This window comes from Bubalus kerabau, chromosome X, assembly GCF_029407905.1.
Source record: "Bubalus kerabau isolate K-KA32 ecotype Philippines breed swamp buffalo chromosome X, PCC_UOA_SB_1v2, whole genome shotgun sequence".
NCBI lineage: Eukaryota > Metazoa > Chordata > Mammalia > Artiodactyla > Bovidae > Bubalus > Bubalus kerabau.
In genome coordinates, this window is record NC_073647.1 from 102,521,252 (window position 1) to 102,541,439 (window position 20,188).

The window sequence follows — 20,188 nt, forward strand, 5'->3', positions numbered from 1 at the left end:
ATTGAGAATGAAGGAACTGCACAGCTGTGAGAAATGTCACTCTACATAGGTAAATTCTGGTACTAGGGTACAGTCATAATGCAAGGACTGAAGGTATCCCTATATGAGTCAGTAGAATGATAGGAAAATAAAACGTGTTCAGAATGGATGGAAGATTCCCTTAAGGAAGGGAAGAGCAGAGGACAGTAGACAGGGCCCTTCAGTTAGAGGGAATGGAAGGAAAAAAGTTTGTAAAAAGAAAACAAGGAAATGAGGTGGATGAAACTGGAGCCTATTATACAGAGTGAAGTAAGCCAGAAAGAAAAACACCAATACAGTATACTAACGCATATATATGGCATTTAGAAAGATGGTAACAATAACCCTGTGTACGAGACAGCAAGAGAGACACTGATGTATAGAACAGTCTTATGGACTCTGTGGGAGAGGGAGAGGGTGGGAAGATTTGGGAGAATGGCATTGAAACGTGTAATATCATGTATGAAACGAAAAAAAAAATATTTTGAAATAAATGGAGAAATTCTGGAAATGAATGTTTGTAATGGCTGTACCACACTGTAAATGTACTTTATGACAAAGAACTGTACATATTAAAATGATGAAAATGGTAAATTTTATGTTTTATATACATGTTTTACAACAATAAAAAATTTCAATGCATATTAAAAAAATAAATAAAAAAAATAAAAATCTTAAAAAAAAAAGAAAACAAGGTACTCATCAACAAGGAAAACACAAAAGAGCTACACTTACAAATTGATAGAACAATAAGAACAAGCACTTCAAAGAAAGGAATCTCACATGGATAACAAATACAATTAACATTCAAAGTAGCTGACTATCAGAGAAATTGAAGCACAAATACCAGGAAGTTAGCAACTGAGGATGAGACATAGGGTGATGAGAAAGAGTACAGAATCTGAGGTCACTGTTGACATACGTGAAATGAAATGAGACTGGTTCTAGTGACATTGAGAAGCTGGAGAGGAAATGGAAAGGGATTGGCAGGAGCAAGAGCAGGAATTGGTGGTTTTGAAAGGGAGCAGATATATGGATTCCCATTGCATAAGGACAAGATCCATGGCGGGGGAGGGGCAGGCAGGACAGAAGAAGCACAAAATATTAGGGAAGGAAAAAAATAACTAAGAAAGCAAGGTGCTTGAGACGGTAGCACCTTGATCTAGACTACAGGGATGGGGGAAGGGCAGACAGCTCTCCTGCCAAAAAAGCCAAGCAAAGAAGACAGTGGATATTGGCAAGAGTCATACTAGGAGACGGCATTTAAGTATCAAAGGGGCTTCTGTTAACCCTGTCTAAGCAACTCTAAACGTTTAGAGCTTGTTTTTTTGTTTTTAAAGAAACAGTTTACAGTTTTTTAAACCAAAAAGCTCCCATTTCAAAATAAAAACAAATCCCAGGTCATGTAGATGTTTACAGTATGACTACGTTTATCTAAGCAACATATATATATATATACATGTTCAGTTTAAGATGTTAACTAAAATTCTGTGACAAACAAGCTTTTTCTAAATACCAACAACATTATAGAGTTAATGCTGAGTCCTAAGGATACTCTAGTAGTCACTAAGCTTTTCTTAAGTCTTCACTTCAGAGGCTGTTATTTCTAGCTCAAGTAAGCAAGCAGAATCGTTCATATGCTCGAACTTGGAATCTTGATTACTACCATATCAGGAGGCTTGCAAACAAGAAGTCAACCATATTAAGAATGTTTGAAGTGAACAACTTGCAAACCCTAGAGATGGATAAACCCTCAGAATGCATTAACAACCATAGCAACTGCACAGGCTATTCTTCTGAAATGAGATCTCTCAAAGCAGTCTAGTTCAAACTAAAAGATTTTAATGAAAATTGGCATAGGTACAATTTTCCCACCAATTTGTGTGTGTCAAGCATTTAGTCAACTTTTCCACTTCAAAAAGTGAAATAGAAAACTGGATACCATATTTAATTAATCACAGAGCCTTCAACTCAGGAGACAATATCTCTGCTGACCAGAGCCAGTTGACAGGGAAATGAATTTGCTGCTCATCTTCTGCTCTGTCTTCTGTTCCTTGATTCAAATTTAAGAACGTTTCATTTCACTTTTGGTTTTGTCACTTTTGCCTGTGGGGGTTTGGGCCTGCTGACCCTCCCCACTTGAAGAGGCAGCCTGCTGTTCTGCTTTCTGCTTTAACACTATCCAATCAAATGCATAGTCATATTGGTAATTCAGGCTCCTGAAAAGAATGCGGAACAGCTGCCTCAGGTACGTGTAATCTGGGGCTTCCTCAAAGGACAGCCCGCGACAGTGCTTGAAGTACATGGCAAATTCTGCAGGAAATCCCTTACATAAAACATCAACAGGTGTGTTCATCTTCATTTCACTAATCTTTTCACATTTTTGCTTCATTGTTGCAGCCTTTAGGCCTTGCCATGGCAGGCTGGCTCTATTAAAATACATCAAAACATGTCCTATTGATTCCATGTCATCTCGGCGACTCTGTTCAATACCAATATGGGCACTGATACTAGCAAAGGAAGGAGTGCCAGTGAGACTTTTACCGGATCTGTAGGGTATGTGTTGCCCTGTTCTGTTGTCTCTGTACTTCTTGGCCAAACCAAAATCAATAAGGAATAACTCCTTCCACTGCTCCCCAGTACCCATTAGGAAGTTTTGTGGTTTAATGTCTCTGTGTATAAGATTCTGTGTATGCACATATTCGATTCTACTGATCATCTGATCAGCTAACATAAGTACAGTTTTCATGGTGAACCTTCTTGAACAGAAATTGAAGAGATCTTCAAGGCTGGGTCCCAGAAGATCCATGACTAGCACATTATAGCCTGTTTCCTGACCATACCACCGTATCTGGGGGATGCCAACCCCACCTTGAAGGATATTATAGAGTTCCTTCTCATGTAACAACCTGGGCTGCCTGGCAGTCTGCGATTCTAGTTTTACCGCCACCTGCTCGTGGTTGGTGAGGTCTATCGCCAAATGAACTTGCCCAAAGGAGCCAGAACCGATCTCCCATACCAGTTTATATCTCCCTCTGACAAGGAACTCGGCCTTGGGTCCACTGCTGCTCGCCATCCTGAGAGACAAAGATGGGGTTGGGGTTAAGCTCTGACACCTCTAAGGGGACGATGGACGCCCCTAGGGCTCGTCCACGGAGCAAGGTTGTGAAGGCAGGTAGGAAACAGAAAACGCTGGCTGTTTCTCAGCGTTACAGGGCCCAGAATCGGCCAAGGGGAACCTGACCACCGCTACTGTCAGGTTTCTTTTCACCAGCCCACAGGCCATTGAGGGGGTTCTTACCGTTCGCAGGCTGAGCCTCTGGCTTCTGGCTTACCGTTAGCGGCCTCGCCTTCGCGGCGACTTCGGGGGCTGGTACAGGAGAGCCGTGAAGTTACGGCGGCGATACCGCTACCACCACTGCCGCCGGCTCCTGCCAGGAAGGACCCCTGGTCACTCCGCGGACGCTGCCATCTTGTTACAACGGCTGCAGCCAACACAAAATGCCCGGAGTTCCAGGAAGGCGCTTCGTGACGCAGAGAACTCTGGGAAAGGAATCACGGGCGCTCTTAGAACGTTCAAGACAGATTATCTGCAGAGCCTTTCAAAGGCATCAGCCTGTCCTAGAAAAACAGATCTATTCCACGTCCCCCATCTACTCAGGTCACACATCTGAGCAGCTGTGATGTGGGGTTTCCTCCTCCAATGTCCATGGGCCCTCTCCTTGCTCCAGCTCGAAGACGACCTCTGGTTTGGGAACTTGGTTCCCTGTGAACAGGACACGATACAGGATTGGGTCCAGTTAATTGGGTTTCAGGGCCTTTCAAACCACGCTTCTATTTGCTCTTCAGGAAAGTAATCCCATTTCCCTGGGAATAGAGTAATAATCACAGAAGTGTAAAAGGACTGAAGTATCTCGGGCAAATCAAAGATGACACCATTACACACTTCAGACGCCCCAGAGCATTCAGCAGCTGAGAATGGAAGCAGCGTCTCTGAGGCCCCTGGCAGGGCCACAGGGCAGCTGTGCTTACTCACCCACTGCGCACAGTTGGCTGTAGGTCTCCAGTGTCACATCCTGGTACAGGCACCTCTGTACAGGGTCCACGTGTGGCCACTCCTCCCTGCTCAAGTCCACAGGGACGTCCTCGAACGACCCCTGTTACAATACAGTCCCATTCAAGGTGACGTGGTCAGCACGGGGGGTTGGATGGAAGAGAACTAGGAAGTTAGTTGTCTTTAATGATTTTCGTCATGATATGCTATGCTTATTAAATACCTAGTTATACCTAACATTGTGCAGGGTAAAAATATCTAAAGCTGTTAATTTCTCCTATTCATCATGTGTTAAATTCAATCAGTAAATCATTATTCAGAAATTAAGATTAAATTAGCTTTTCTAAATCTTCTAGTTCTTTTAGGAAATACCTAGAATTCATTTCTTTCTTTGGCCAGGGCTGTGTGCTAATTCGCTTCAGTCCTGTCCGACTCTTTGTAACCCCATGAACTGGAGCCCGCCAGGCTCCTCTGTCCGTGAGATTCTCCAGGCAAGAAAACTGGAGTGGGTTGCCCTTTCCTTCTCTGGGGGACCTTCTTGACCCGGGGATGGAACTCGAGTCTCCAGCGTCGGCCGGAGGAATCTTTACCACTAGCGTCACCTGGGAAGGGTAGCTGAGACCTCAGCAAAAACACAGTTATTCCTATTTCTCCCACCTGTTTCTTTGAGGCAAGCTAGACTTTTTCTATCAAGCACCTACAAATTTCTCCAGCCTCCACCCGCTGCCCAATTCCAAAGTCACTTCATGTCTTTTTAGCTGTTTTATACTTATAATAGCACTCCACTCCCAAGTACAGAAAGCCTGTTTCCTAGGACTCTTGTAACAAAGTATCACAAACCTTGTGGCTCGGAACAATAAGAATTTCTTGCCTTGCAGTTCTGAGGGCCAGAAGTCTAAAACCAAGGTGTCAACCAGGTCATGCTCTTGTTGAAGGTGCTAGGGAGGGATGTGTTCCATGCCCCTCTCCTGGTTTCTGGTGGCCTCAGGCACCTCTTGTCCTATAGACGCATCACTCCGATCACACGGTCATCTACTCCTTGTGTGCCTCCACACGGTCTCTCTTGTGTATTTGTGTGTCTCTGTGTCTGCACTTCCCTTTTTGGTAAGAATGCCAGGCATATTGGATTAGGGCCCACCTAACGACCTCGTTCTAGATTGATTACTTCTGGAAAGACCTGACAGGTTCCTGCTGTGAGCTGTGTGCTATGCCGGGATTCGTGGTCTCTGGAGGAGAGGAATTCGATCCAGGGCAAGAGACGAGGCTTCCCCACTGGAACCTTTTGGGTAACAGAATTTTATTAAAGTATAAGAGAGAGAGAGAGAGAGAGAGAGAGAGAGAGAGAAAGCTGCTGACACGGACATCAGAAAGGGGCAGAAAGAACGCCCCCTTGCTAGTTTCTGGCAAGGTGTTTTATGTCTGTTAGCAAGCTTATTAATCAGATAAGAGAGACACCTCAAGGCTGAGGGAGTTTCACCAGGCCCCTCTCCCACAATATGCATTTTTGAGATAGGATGGACCAAGGTGTGTCATCCCCCGGCCATAAAACAATTGACATGAATACTGGTTTCTTGAGCCATTATCAGCCCAAGGGTTGAGAAAAGAAAAAAAAAAAGTAGTTAGTCTTAGGCAGAACCATTTTGAAGAAAGGCAGGTTCCAAAGCAAATACATGGTTTCATTAACATAGCTTAAGAAAAACTTTTCCGTAAGAAAAACATATTGGTTAGCTCAAGGCAGAACTAGGTGTCGTCAACACATATAGAGAAGGAAAAAAAAAAAAGTCTGCCACTTACAGCTTATTTTCTCCTGCCGCTCTGGGACTTCTGGCCTTCCTCCCTGTTACCGTCTCAGGCCCTATTTTTAATTAAGGTCACATTCAGAAATAGTGGGGGTTAGGACGTCAACATCTTTTCTTGGATGGACACAATTTTACTCATAACAGAGTCCTCAGGAAGGAGGAAACAGAGAGAACAGGCTCCATCTTGAAAGCAGGACTCCATCTTGGGCCGGACTGTGGACTTTGAGCTATATGCCCAGTATCTATGGAAACAACATACCAACTGGAAAACCAGGCCCCCCGGATGGAAGAGCCCCAGGGCTCGTACCTAGACTCTCTGTTGCCTGAAAGAATACCCTAATTATCTGTGTAACCGAATAGAATCCTAAATTCTATTATGCTTATTGGGGTATGACCTCAGGCCTATTGATAATTGTCCACTGTTAACTACCTAGGCTTAAGGCATATGAATCATGGGTTAACTTTGATTGTATCTTTCTTTTCCTTTGTTCTGAAGAAGGAATTCATAGGGCCTGGACTCCATGTTAGGCCTGTTCGTGCTGATCATGCTAGGCTACCTTTCCCATGGACTCTGAACTCTGTGTTTAGTGCCTATGTAAACAACAACAGAAGGGTAAGACCCCCTCCAGACAGGGGAACCTTGAAGATCGTATCTAGGTTACTCATCGCCTAAGAGAAAACATACACTAATCACCCCTTCCTCCAGACAGGCCATACATTTTTCTGTATCTATCAGAGTGTAACCTCGGGTTTATTGATTATTGGCTAATTGTTTGACTGTTTGAGCACATAGCACGTGAACGGTGGGGTTATTGGGATTGTATTTTCCTTGGTTTATGTAAGTCTCAAGGAATTTGGGGTGGTGGGTTCAGACACATACACATGGGGTATAAAAGATTTTCACAAATGCTGGTCGGGGTCCTTGGCTAAGAGGAGACTCTGCCTTGGGCCTGCCGGTGTCATAAACTGCACTCCACTATCTGCATTGTCCTTCTGAGTGAGTTTGTTTCCCAGAACGTGTGGGTACAACACTTGGTGCATTGGCCAGGAAACTCTTCACTTTGAGGAGACAGGTCTCATTTGAGGCCACCCTGAGGCTTTGTGGCTTGAATCTCCTAGAGGGGGGAAGGAGCCTTGCCCCTCTGGAAGAATTCAGCCTTTCAACGCCTGGTTTCTTTGCTTTGGCAGGTAGTGAAGGGCAGCAAGGGAACTGAGTGCTCAGGTGAGGAGGAACCCACCCGGCAGGGTGGAAGAGGGGGCCTGATCACCCCCCTGGGAGGCACTAGAAGGGGCACGGACCCACAGGGGCCTGGAATAGGCAGGCAGCAGCGATTGCTTGGTACACAGGTCGACGAGCACGCTACGGTTTAGGAAGGAAATTTGTGAAGGTCATTTAGGAGGTGTGTCCACGCTGTCTCAGGGAAAATTATTACCAGCGATCGCCAGGGGAGTTTTAGGGTAGGAAACTGGTCCTTGTATGCTCGTATTCTGCCCTCCCCCAGGAGGTGTCCTGTCTGCTGTGAAATTCTTGACCCCTTGGAATTGTTAGGCTAGAAGGAAGGGGATACATAAGTGAGTATGAACTGGCTTTCCTGGAGGTGGCCTGGGACATGGGATATTTAACCCATCTGTGTTTTCATCCGCACCTGATCAAGCCCACCAAGGCAGAACGGACTTTAAGGGAGAAACAGTCTTGGATCACGTGGTGTTCTGGTTCGATTGTGCTGACCGGCAGGTGAAGGCACGCTGATCCCCCTTCTCCCTCTCTGGCAGGTAAGGCTCTTCTCACCCCAGTTGGGAAGGAGGCAGAATGGCAATTTAAGTGTCATTGAGTGGAACTATCAGAAGTACAGAGGGTACTGAGAACTTCGCAGACAGAACAAAAAGGAAAAGTAGAAGGTAAGCAAGATGGGAGGAAGTGAATCTAAGGCAACTGTATTGGAGTGCATGATTAAAATTTAAAGAAGGGATTTGAAGGAGACTATGGGGTGAAGATGAAGCCTAACCGCCTCCACATACTCTGTGAGGTCGAATGGGCCCCTATGGGAGTAGGATGGCCACCAGGGAACACCATGAACTTAAAAATAGTGGAAGCAGTCTATACAGTAGTCACAGGAGAGCCAGGACACCTGGATCAATATCCATATATTGACTCATGGCTAGGGTTAGCTCAAGACCCTCCTACTTGGACAAGGTTCTGTATCCAGAAGGGAAAGGGAAAAATATTAATGGCACAAAAATTGACTGATGATAAAAAAGGAAATTCTACAGGATTTGGACGGGGACGACCTGACCCCTCCCCCATACTGGATAATGACGCGCCTGCCTCCCAGTGCTCCACCAGGATGGGAGGCCGCCCTAATGCCCGATCCAGGGCCAGGTGAAGTCCTGCAGCAGCCGCTGCTCCTCCGCCAGCTCTCCCCGAGGTCGTAGAGCCGCCACCTCGGCAGGCTCCGATCCCGGTGACAGACGCCTCTGGCCAACACTTCCAGGATCCAGCTCCAGCGAACCGCCCAAGCTATACCCGCCTCTCCCGGTGAGTACGGACAAGAAAGGGAGAGAGATGTTGGAATTAAGCAGAGAAGGAAATGGCAACCCACTCCAGTGTTCTTGCCTGGAGAATCCCAGGGATGGGGGAGCCTGGTGGGCTGCCGTCTCTGGGGTCGCACAGAGTTGGACATGACTGAAGCGACTTAGCAGCAGCAGCAGCAGCAGCAGCAGCAACAAGGCTAATCGGAGAAGGCAATGGCACCCCAGTCCAGTACTCTTGCCTGGAAAATCCCATGGACGGAGGAGCCTGGTAGGCTGTAGTCCATGGGGTCGCTAAGAGTCCGGCATGACTGAGCGACTTCACTTTCACTTTTCACTTTGCTGCATCGGAGAAGGAAACAGCAACCCACTCCAGTGTTCTTGCCTGGAGAATCCTAGGGACGGGGGAGCCTGGTGGGCTGCCGTCTATGGGATCACACAGAGTCGGACACGGCTGCAGTGACTTAGCAGCGCTCTGCCAGAGAGCCGGAGGGAACGAAAGAGAACAGACAAGAGATCTACAATGCTAGCCGCTGCTCTGGGAAAGTCTATCTCGGGCCCTCCGGAAAACCTCATCTGCCCCAGGGACAGGGAAGTCCTTCAACCGGTCCCAACGGAGGCCCTGGGCCCCATTACAGCCAAACCAGTGTGCCTGGTGCCAAGCTTTTGGCCACTGGAAGAATGAATGCCCTAAGGCAAGGAAGGAAGAGGAAGCTCCCGCAGTTGTGGGGCTTGCTGACCTGGAAATTAAATAGGGCTGCTTGGGCTCAGAGATATCAGGTCCCCAAGAACCCACGGTAACCTTAAAAGTGGGGGACCAAATCATTGACTTCATGGTGGATACAGGAGCAGAACTGTCGGTAGTAACAACACCTGTGGCACCACTGTCCAAAAAGACTACCGCTGTAACTGGGGTATCAGGAGAAGAGATGATTAAATCGTTTTGCCAGCCCAGAAAATGTCAGATGGGGGGAGGGGGCACCAAGTGCTTCATGAATTCCTCTACATTCCTGAGTGCCCAGTACCCCTGTTGGGAAGCGACTTGCTCTCCAAACTAGGAGCACAAGTGACTTTCTCCCCTGAGGAGAGGCCCACCTTCCAGATGGACACTATGACTTACTTGCGCTCTCTCTCAATACCACCCCAAGATGAGTGGAGGTTGCATGAGCCTCCGAAGGAAGAACTGGGTGGGCTGGAAGAGCATGAGAGAGAGCTAACTCAATTATTCCCTGAGGTCTGGGCAGAAGACAACCCCCGCCTCCCCCCCCAGGCTGGCTAAACATCAAGCACCAGTGATAATAGAACTCAAACCAGGCACCATCCCAGTTAGAAAGTGCCAGTACCTGCTACCAATAGAGGCCTGGGCCAGCATACTGCCCCACATCAATAGATTGAAGCGAGCATTCTAGTAGAGTGCCAGTCGGCTTGGAATATGCCGATCCTGCCAGTCAAAAAGGAAGGAGGACAAGACTATAGGCCTGTACAAGATCTCAGGCTAGTCCAGAAAAAAAAAAAAAAAAAAAAAAGATCTCAGGCTAGTCCAGACCCTAGTTGGGTCCTATATACTGATGGCACTAGCCTGATAAAACAAGGACAACGGCTGTCAGGTTAGCCAAAGAGGAAGGGGCTATCAAGACTGAAAAGGGATGGTGGGAATTGCCAAGTGGCAAATTATTGGTACCGGAGGAGCTGGCACACAATCTGGTAAGCCAAACACACCAAGCGACCCACCTAGGCCATGCTGCCTGCTCACAGGTTAATGCTGCCTCTCGGGTATTCAGACAAAAACCTCTGGGTATTTAGCTGAAAGGCACGCTGCCCTTTGAACACATGGGAGTGGACTTCACTGAAATGAAACCTCACTGACACTACCGTTACCTGCTGGTCATGGTATGTACGTTCTCGGGATGGGTAGAAGCTTTTCCTACCTGGACTGAAAGAGCATCAGAAGTAGCCCAGTGCCTGCTTAGGGAAATAGTTCCCAGATTTGGACTTCCTACCAGCATTGGTTCAGACAATGACCCAGCTTTTGTAGCTGATTTAGTACAACAAGTAAGCAAAACTTTAAACATCAAATGGAAACTGCACACTGCATATAGGCCCAGAGTTCTGAGATGGTGGAATGAACCAACCGGACATTAAAGAGACTCTCCAAGTGGATCTTAGAGACTGACTGCTCCTGGGTGGACTTGCTTCCGAAGGCTCTGCTCAGACTCAGGATGACCCCACGGTCCCAAGGCTATTCTCCATACGAAATTGTGTATGGGAGGCCCCCTCCCATGATAAAACAGGTGTCAACAAATTTGCCTCAGGTAAGGGGGAATAGGATTTCACAGCAGATGGAACTGGGTAAGGTAATAAATCGGGTAACTAAGTTTGTACAAGAAAGGGTGTCGTTCCCCCTTGGGGAACAGATTCATGAGTTTATGCTTGGTGACCAAGTATGGGTCAAAGATTGGAAACATGATTTGCTAGCCCCTTGGTGAAAGGGCCCTTATGTTATTCTAACTACCCTTACTGCAGTTAAAGTTGCAGGTATTGTCCCTTGGATCCATCATACGAGGGTGAAGAGAACATACCACGCAGACCCAAAAAACGCTGAGTGGACTGCACAGAGGGACCCCGCTGACCCTCGAGAGACTAAGACCACCCTTAAGAAGAAGGAAAAGAAGATCCTGGATGAGCCCCTTCAGGGTGAAGCCACACAATCAACTCCTGCTGCTTGGCCTCATCAACGTGGTTTTGAATTTAACCTCCATTTCAACTCAGGACAATGTTTTCATCTCATGGGCACATTCCTACGTGGACTTCCACAACACTTCCAACTGCTGGGTATGTAGGGCTATGCCTCTGTCAGTGATGGATGGGCTTCCTTGGTGGGTGTCACCGCTCTGCCAAGGAGATTTTAAATCACTCTGCTCTTTTCTGGGATGACAAAAAGAGACTTTCCTCTCTCTTGTCAATCATAACCTCTCCTTGCTCTCTTGGTGTAAGACCTACAGTCAATAGACTCGGGTCATGGGGCTACATTTGATATAAATGTCAGTGAACAAAAGCCTAACCTACAGCAAGCCCCAGTAAATCTACCTTATTTACATGCTAGGTGGACAAGATCCGTGTTTCAATGGTATGCGTATATTGCTGCCTTATTCCTACCCTCTATAGGGACAACAGATACCATGATTAAAGTAGAGGCCTTGACTAATTTCACAAAACAGGCCCTCCTAGATAGAACAAAAGCCATCCAAGCCTTAAATGAAGAGCAAATGCAAATGAGAAAAGCGGTAATTCATAATAGAATGGCTTTGGACGTACTCACAGCTGCTCAAGGAGAGACCAGTGCTATAATTAAGGTTGAATGTGCTGTATACATTCCTGACTTATCTGGCAACGTATCGACTGCTTTAGATGACATGAAAAACCAGGTAAAAGCAATGTCAAATGAAAACATTCCTTTCTGGACTTCGGTCCTATCTTGGGTGAAGGGCAATGGGTGGAAAACTGTATTTACCACTGTTATAGTTGCCTTGATGGTTTTGCTTTGTGGACCCTGAATTTTACAATGTATAATGAACTTTGTAACCCGAAGGTTGCTGTCATTCCCCCAAATTGGCGGTCGGAGAGCCAGGGTGCAATATATCCCTATGAACGATGCTCATAATATGAGTTAAGAGCATCAAGAGGGGGGAATGAAGAAGGAATTCATAGGGCCTGGACTCCATCTTAGGCCTGTTCATGCTGATCATGCTCAGCCACCTTTGCAATGGACTCTGAACTCTGTGTTTAGTGCCTATGAAAACAACAACAGAAGGATAAGACCCCCTTCAGGCAGGGGAGCCTTAAAGATCGTATCTAGGTTACTCATCACCTAAGAGAAAATATACACTAATCACCCCTTCCTCCAGACAGGCCATACATTTTTCTGTATCTATCAGAGTGTAACCTCGGGTTTATTGATTATTGGCTAATTGTTTGACTGTTTGAGCACATGAGCACATAGCACGTGAACGGTGGGGTTATTGGGATTGTATTTTCCTTGGTTTATGTAAGTCTCAAGGAATTTGGGGTGGTGGGTTCAGACACATACACATGGGGTATAAAAGATTTTCACAAATGCTGGTCGGGGTCCTTGGCTAAGAGGAGACTCTGCCTTGGGCCTGCCGGTGTAATAAACTGCACTCCACTATCTGCATTGTCCTTCTGAGTGAGTTTGTTTCCCAGAACGCGTGGCTACAACACTCATAGAGTCACAGGGTAGCTGTGCATACCCAGTGAGAGGGGGTGGCTGTCGTTTTCAGCATCACGTCCCGGTACAGGAACCTCTGAGCAGAGTCCAGGTGCTGCCACTCCCCTCTTCTGAAGTCCACGGTCATGCCCTCAAAGGACACTGACACCTGTAACAAACACCAAGGACACTGACACCTGTAAACACAGCCCCATTTGGGGTGACCAGGGCAGCACAGGGGGATGAGGGAAGGATAGGAAATTGTTTTTAGTGACTTTTACCATAATACCCATAGGCTATGCCTTTTAGAGGCCTGCTTACACGTAATGGATAGAATGAAAATATCTAGTCATAAATTTCTGCCATCCATTGTACAGAACAGTCTTTCATTTTTAAAAATAATACTTTTTATTTGCTATCTATTTTATACATAGTAGTGTGTATACCTGACTCAGTTTGCTGTAGAGCAGAAACGAACACAGCAGTGCAAACCAACTATACTCCAATAATAAATAAATAAACGGTGTGATTGCAAGGGGGGAAAATTATAATTTTGTCCAGGATTTGAAGTTTGTTCTACTTTGTTGCTCATGTTCATGGGAAATTTGTGTTTTATTCGCTTTTGAAGGAGGCATGTATACTTTATTAAAATTTACTTATTTATATATCTTTGGCTGCGCTGGGTCTTTGTTCCCGTGCATGGGCTTTCTCTAGTTGTGGCAAGCGGGGGCTACCATCTAGGTGTGGTGCGAGGGCGTCTCATTGCAGTGGCTTCTCTCATTGCAGAACACAGGCTCTGGAGCACACAGGCTTCAGTGGTTGGGGTGCACAGGCTCAGCAGTTTGGCTCCCGGGCTCTAGAGCGCAGCCTCAGTAGTTTTATCGCACAGGGTCACTTGAACGAGCGGCCCCTGCCTTGACGAGCGGGCTCTTAACCATCGGATCAGCAAGAAAACTCAGCATCTACACTTTTTTTTCTCAATTTACATAGCTCCCTCTACTGCTGCTTTCATTTAGTCTTCAAAAGTACCGGCATTTTCTCTTGACGCCTTCCTTCTGGGTCAATTTTAACTTGATTCCATACTTGTCGGAAAACGTACTCGGTCTGATTTCAACATATGGTCTGTCTAGAAGAATGTTTCATGTGTCCCCAGAAAAGAATGTATGTTCAGCCAAGGATGGGTGGTGCAGTGTTCTCTAATATGTAAGTCAACTTGATTGAGTGTTGTTGAAGCTTTATATCACTTTACTCCTTTGTCCTCTACTTGTTCAACCAGTTCTTCGTCGACTTTTTGGTGAAAATGGAAACAGAGATGTTAGAAATTTGTATTGCTATGCAAAGGAACTGGAATACACAAAGCAGGGATTAGCATGGAGGATTTCTATTATGTAATGTTAAGACTTACTGTACCGCTACAATAATTCAGACAGTGTGGTATGGATGTAAGTACAGACACATATTAATGAAACAGAATAGAGGGTCTAAAAAACGGATTTGCACACATATGGACAACTGTTTTATGAAAAAAGTGACAAAGTACTTGAATGGGGAAAAGGAAAGCCTGTTTTAAAAACTGTGCTGGAACAAATAGATAAACATTTTGGAGGAGAAAGCAAACCGTGATCCACACCACACACCATATACAAAAATTAACTTAAGTGTTCTCACCGCACACACAAACACACACACGCACACACAAAGTAACTCTGTGAGGTGAAGAATGTGCTGACGAACTTGACTGTGGTATGAAAACAGACATACAGATCAATGGGACAGATGAGAAAATCCAGAACTAAACCCACACATTGATGGTCAATTGATTTTTACCAAAGGAGCCAAGAATATGAAAAGGGAAAGGACAGTCTCTTCAGTTAATGGTTTGGCAAAACTGGACAGCCACATGCAATAGAATGAAACTGGAGCGCTCTCTTACACCACACATCAAACTTAACTGAAAATGGATTAAAGACTTGACCATAAGACCCCAAACCATACAACTTCTGATGAAATCAAACGTGGTAAGCTCCTAGACGTACCTGGTGGAGATAAATTATTGGATTTGACGCCAATATCAAAGGCAACAAAAGCAAAAATAAACGAGTGGGAATATACCAAACTAAAAAGTTTATGCACAGCAATTGAGACCTTCCACAAAATGAGAAGGCAGCTTACTGAATGGGAAAAATATTTGCAAATTGTATGTCTGATATGTGGTTAAAATCCAAAATATGTGGGGCTTCCCTGATGGTTCAGATGATAAAGAATCTGCCCGCAGTGCAGGACACCCTGCTTAGATCCCTGGGTCGGGAAGATCCCCTGGAGAAGGAAATGGATTTAAGGAAATAGAATTCAAATCCATAGATTTAAAATCTGTGCCTTGGGTTGACAACACTTCAACACACCAAGAGAGATAACCAGGCATTCTGTGCCATCTGGAGGGACGAATTAACAAGCATTGAATACCACTTCTGAAGTACGTTTGCCTAAAATTCGAATCTGTTTTGATCAAGCCTCTAAAATGATCAGTTCATATTAACGTAGGGACATGGGAACTATGAAATAACACCACAAGAATACAATTAGGAAATTCCAAAAGGTGGAGCATAGTTCCGGGCAAATGGCCCAGCTGCTTCAACAAAACCGTAGCCAGGGGTAGAGCCCATTATATCAGTTCCGGATTAAAAGGGACTTGAGAGATTATTGGGAGACTGTTCTCCACAAATGGAGAAGGCAATGGCACCCCACTCCAGTACTCTTGCCTGGAAAATCCCATGGACGGAGGAGCCTGGTAGGCTGCAGTCCATGGGGTCGCTAAGAGTCGGACACGACTGAGCAACTTCTCTTTCACTTTTCTCTTTCATGCATTGGAGAAGGAAATGGCAATCCACTCCAGTATTCTTGCCTGGAGACTCCCAGGGACGGCGGAGCCTGGTGGGCTGCCGTCTATGGGTTCGCACAGAGTCGGACACGACTGAAGCGACTTAGCATAGCATAGCATAGCACAGCATTCTCCACAAATCCCGTATTTCTGTATATCTTTCAAGCAGACCAAAGATTGCCTTTTTTCCAAACTATCTTTTTGAATATTTATATAGTGAACAGCCTCAAAAGATAGAGTCTCCCTCTCCAGAGCAAAGGGCAAGTTACACTGGAAATTATGCTCAAGACACTTCTTCCTCAAGGCAAGGATCAGGCAGGCTTACTAGCCTTTATGAAAGAGTCGACGCCCATAAGCTAGGGGTGCTTCTCCTATAATGGAACCTACTGCACACGCAGGATTTATCTGGCCTTCTGCAACACCCTGTGGGGACTGAGGCTTAGGGAACTCGTGGAAATGTTGATACTCTGGCTGCCACTAACGCTGTGAGTATTCAAGTCCTCTGTCTCTGACCCAGGAGGCTCATGTTTTCTACCAGCAGGCATAACACCATGGCCAGCTAGCTAACTTGTTAGCTTTCACGGAGGATAAAATAGTAGACACTATGCCTCAACTACGGAAGCCCGCACACCTAGAGCCTGTTTTGGCAACAAAAGTAGCCTCCACAGTAAGTCCGCACGCAACAACGAAGAGATGCCCCTGCTCGCTAGAACTGGAGCAAAGCCTACACGCCAACGAACACCCAGCACAGACAAAATTAATAAAATAAAAAATAAATAAATAAACGAACCCATACCTGCCAACATCTTGACTTTAGCCCAAGGGGAGCCATTTAGGACTTCAGAACCACAAGACTAACATTTTCTGTTGTTTTAAGCCAACGAGTTTATGGCAGTTTGTTACGGGAATGATAGAAAACGGACAGAGGCAAATTTAGGAGATTTGAGAGAAGTCTCTGGAATCAGTAGTGGAAATGTTGATCAAATTGTACGGTCAATAAACGGTCGTCCACTTTACTGCCAGTCAGTGAGGAGGAACTGAAGAAGTTATTGCATACGAAGTACCCTGAAGTAGGTTTAAAGACAGGCAATGGCACCCCAGTCCAGTACTCTTGCCTGGAAAATCCCAAGGACAGGGGAGCCTGTTGGGCTGCCGTCTGTGGGGTCGCACAGAGTCGGACATGACTGAAGTGACGCAGCAGCAGCAGCAGCAGCACAGGATGAATATCATCCTAAGAAGAAGGTAAAAAATCATTTGGGAGGGTGGATGAAAATGGAAGAGGAAATGGGAGAATTAAAGTCACTTTCTCTCTCACCAAACCCTCCTCCTCCTTTCTCTGCTGTCTCCCCTCCTTTTGCTCCCTTTCCATGGCAGCTCTTCATCTTCACACCTCAATCTGACTCGTAGTAAGGGCGAAGCTATGATCTTCAAGATGGGCAGTTAAATAGTAAATTTCCCTGCAAAGAAGGACAAGGAGACAGTAATGAATTATCTCCCTGTGTGAGGTGTGTGTTTGTCATGCCCTAGCTCTGATTCCATTTCATGCTTAGCCTAGATTTTGACCTCCAAGAATATTTTCTTATCCGCAAACTATACAGCTGGGAAAACAGAGATGATAAAGCAATATTATTAAGGAATAACTGGGAAAGGAAACCTCATCTAATTCTACATTTTTCCTGAAGACAGCTAGCCTTCCCTAACCACTTTGCCAATAAAGCAGATGCCATCAAGTAACTACCCAGGGTTGAAACAGTACAAATCTACATGCTGTTCAACTCCCCTACATTATTCACTGAGGGCTTCTTTTCCTGAGCCCAGGGAAGACTGCAGAAGTTTGCACAAGTACCTGGCAGTGTGTTTTCAGTTTACAGCCCTGCATATGGGGATGTGCAATGGTAGTTGCACAGAATTCTTCAAGCAGCAGCTTTGGTTGTTTGTTGGAGCAGGCATGTCAGGACCGGAATGTGACCCACCACATCAGGGGGAATGTGGCCAAAATAATGTGATTATGTATGCAAAATCCACTACAATATTGTAAAGTAATTATCCTCCAATTAAAATAAATTAATTACTTTTAAAAAAAGAAAAAAAGACTCTGACTCTATGCCACCTCCCACATAATGGAAGAACTAAATGCTCGAGGGACCCACTGAGAGGGCCTGCAAATGGCCATAGCTGAAGTCTTTCCAAGAAAAGTGAGCTGGGAGAAATCGCAGCAGTGTATCCAGAAGACTAGTGATTTCCCAGTTGATTTCCATTGGCAGTTTGTTGAGGCTTCCCAAAATTTACCATCATGGATCCAGGGGTAGCTCAAAATCACCCACTGGTCTTATCTACTTTGTGTCAACCTTGGAGAAGGAAATGGCAACCCACTCCAGTGTTCTTGCCTGGAGAATCCCAGGGACCGGGGAGCCTCGTGGGCTGCCGTCTATGGGGTCACACAGAGTCGGACACGACTGAAGTGACTTAGCAGCAGCAGCAGGACCGAATGCTACATAAAACCTAGCAGGAGCTGCTCAATTTGGGGACAATGTAGAGAAAGAGGAAGGAGAAAAGAAGCAGTTAAATATCACTGTGTTAGCCACTTGGTTACAACTATTTTCTGAGGGAAGAAGCCCTACTCTGGACAACATGTGAAGGGAGCCAAGGTAGATGGGAAAACTGTATGTCATTATTACATTATGCCAAGATACTGAAAGAGGGACTGTAGAAAGAGATTCCTGAGAAGGCAGACCCTGCAGGAATAAGGGAATCAGGAAAGCCTAGGACGAAACCCTCAGCTAGGGAATAATAGGAAAAAGGCTCAAAGTCAAATGATTGAGGGAATCTTGGACGTAGAAACTGGTGAACCACAAGCTTCAATAAGTTGCCCTCAGGCTAATTACGCTTGCCTTTTCTGGTAAATACTGGTGCTGGAGAGGACTCTTGAGAGTCCCTTGGACTGCAAGTAGATCAAATCAGTGAATTCTAAAGGAAATCATCCCTGAATATTCATTGGAAGGACTGATGATGAAGCTGAAGCTTCAAAGGCATGATGTGGACAGGATCAGGAGCAGGGTGGGCAAGATCAAGGGCAGCATGTGGGTGGGCTCAGAGGCAGAGGTGGGTGAATTAGGGGCAGGGTTTGGGTGGGAAGCCACCAGGAAGCTCACTTGGCTGGGGTTGGTGACAAAGTGTGGGCAGGGTTCAGGGTGGGACCACCGTCCTAGTTGTTAGCACCTCACTTTCAATCTCTCCCCAGAGCCACAAGACTCTTCTGTGATGTTTACAACCCACAGAATAAGAGGTACTGCCAGCAACTCCAGGTATTATGCCCTGAGCACTCAAGGGACCCCAAGGTGAGACTTGTCCTTCTCTCCCTCATGAACTTCCATTCCTCACCTTCTCCATACCACCACCTTCTTCCTCTGATTCTCCATGCTTGAAATGTCTCCTATTCCTTCTTCCTTCTGCCTGAATGCCTTCATACCTTCTGGCTAACCTCTGTGGGTCCCTTCCTCTCTTCCTGACCTCCCCTACATCCCCCTCTTCTTACTGATCAATCATCTTCTAGTCTCACTTTTCTGTCTGCCTGACTGCTGTTTCTTTATTGATAACCTCCTTGCCTGACCACACCCCTCAACATTTCTCTCTTTCTGCCTGTCTAGCCTACATTACCTGGAAAATCCCATGGACGGAGGAGCCTGGTAGGCTTCAGTCCATGGGGTTGCTAAGAGTTGGACACGACTGAGCGACTTCACTTTGACTTTTCACTTTCGTGCATTGGAGGAGGAAATGGTAACCCACTCCATTGTTCTTGCCTTGAGAATCCCATGGACAGAGGAGCCTGGTGGGCTGCAGTCCATGGGGTCGCAGAGTCAGACACGACTGAAGTGACTTAGCAGCAGCAGCAGCAGCAGCAGCAGCAGCCTACATTCCTCTTCTCCTCACTGTATAACCATTCCCTGTTCCTCCTGTCTCCTTGCTTGTCCATCTACTTTCTTTTCCAAGCCCCTGCCTGACATTCCACCCCCAATCATCCCCAAAAGGCCACCCTCAATTCCTCTCTTTCGACTTTCTGACTTCTCTTCATTCTTATTCTCCCTACCTCACGTCCCAAGTCACCTTCTCCCTGCTTCTCACCCCCAAAATCCTTTCTTCTTCCTTGTTTGATCAGCCCCCATCCATCTTACCCTCCTGGCCTCATTCCTCACCTCGTCCATGTTTTATCAACCTCCATTCATCTAAGTCTCCCTGTCAGACCTCCCTTCCATCCTTCCCCTCCTTCCTGTTTGATCTCTTTCTAGTCTTCCATTCTTCCCGCTGATCACCTCCTTTTCTATACCCCTGCCTAACTTCTTCCTCCATTCTCCATGCTTTATCATACTCCTTTCCTTCCTTCTTCTTAATTTGTTGTTCACCCTCTCAGTCATGTCTGACTCTTTGAGACCCCATGGACTCCAGCACACCAGGCTTCCCTGTCCTTCATCATCTCCTGGAGCTTGTTCAAACTCATGTTCATCAAGATGGTGACACCATCCAAACATCTCATCCTCTGTTGTCCCCTTCTCCTCCTGCCTTCAATCTTTCCTGGCATCAGGATCTTTTCTAATGAGTCAGTGCTTCGAATCAGGGAGCCAAAGTTTTGGAGCTTCAGCTTTAGCATCAGTCCTTCCAATAAATATTGAGGGTTGATTTCCTTTAGG

General features: G+C 46.0%; 1 protein-coding gene across 4 annotated transcripts; it reads right to left on the reverse strand.

The window, feature by feature from the left end:
* Nucleotides 1-636: 636 nt before the first annotated feature.
* LOC129639153 (casein kinase I-like) lies at nucleotides 637-16,586 on the reverse strand. 4 transcript variants are annotated; one of them, XM_055564092.1, is made up of 4 exons: nucleotides 12,669-16,586; nucleotides 4,055-4,175; nucleotides 3,354-3,561; nucleotides 637-3,095 (listed from the first exon to the last, which is right to left on the reverse strand). In XM_055564092.1, the coding sequence occupies exon 4, from the start codon at nucleotides 3,092-3,094 to the stop codon at nucleotides 2,084-2,086; it is 1,011 nt and encodes a 336-aa protein (XP_055420067.1). In that variant the 5' UTR covers nucleotide 3,095; nucleotides 3,354-3,561; nucleotides 4,055-4,175; nucleotides 12,669-16,586; the 3' UTR covers nucleotides 637-2,083. The 4 variants fall into 4 exon arrangements, with proteins under 4 accessions (XP_055420067.1, XP_055420069.1, XP_055420068.1 ...); XM_055564094.1 differs by having other exon boundaries at nucleotides 3,320-3,561; XM_055564093.1 differs by lacking the exons at nucleotides 4,055-4,175; nucleotides 12,669-16,586 and having other exon boundaries at nucleotides 3,354-3,622.
* Between the last annotated feature and the right edge of the window lie 3,602 nt (nucleotides 16,587-20,188).

Excerpts from the sequence above, each read along its gene's own strand:
- LOC129639153 (XM_055564092.1), bottom strand. The coding sequence starts at position 3,094 with ATGGCGAGCAGCAGTGGACCCAAGGCCGAGTTCCTTGTCAGAGGGAGA.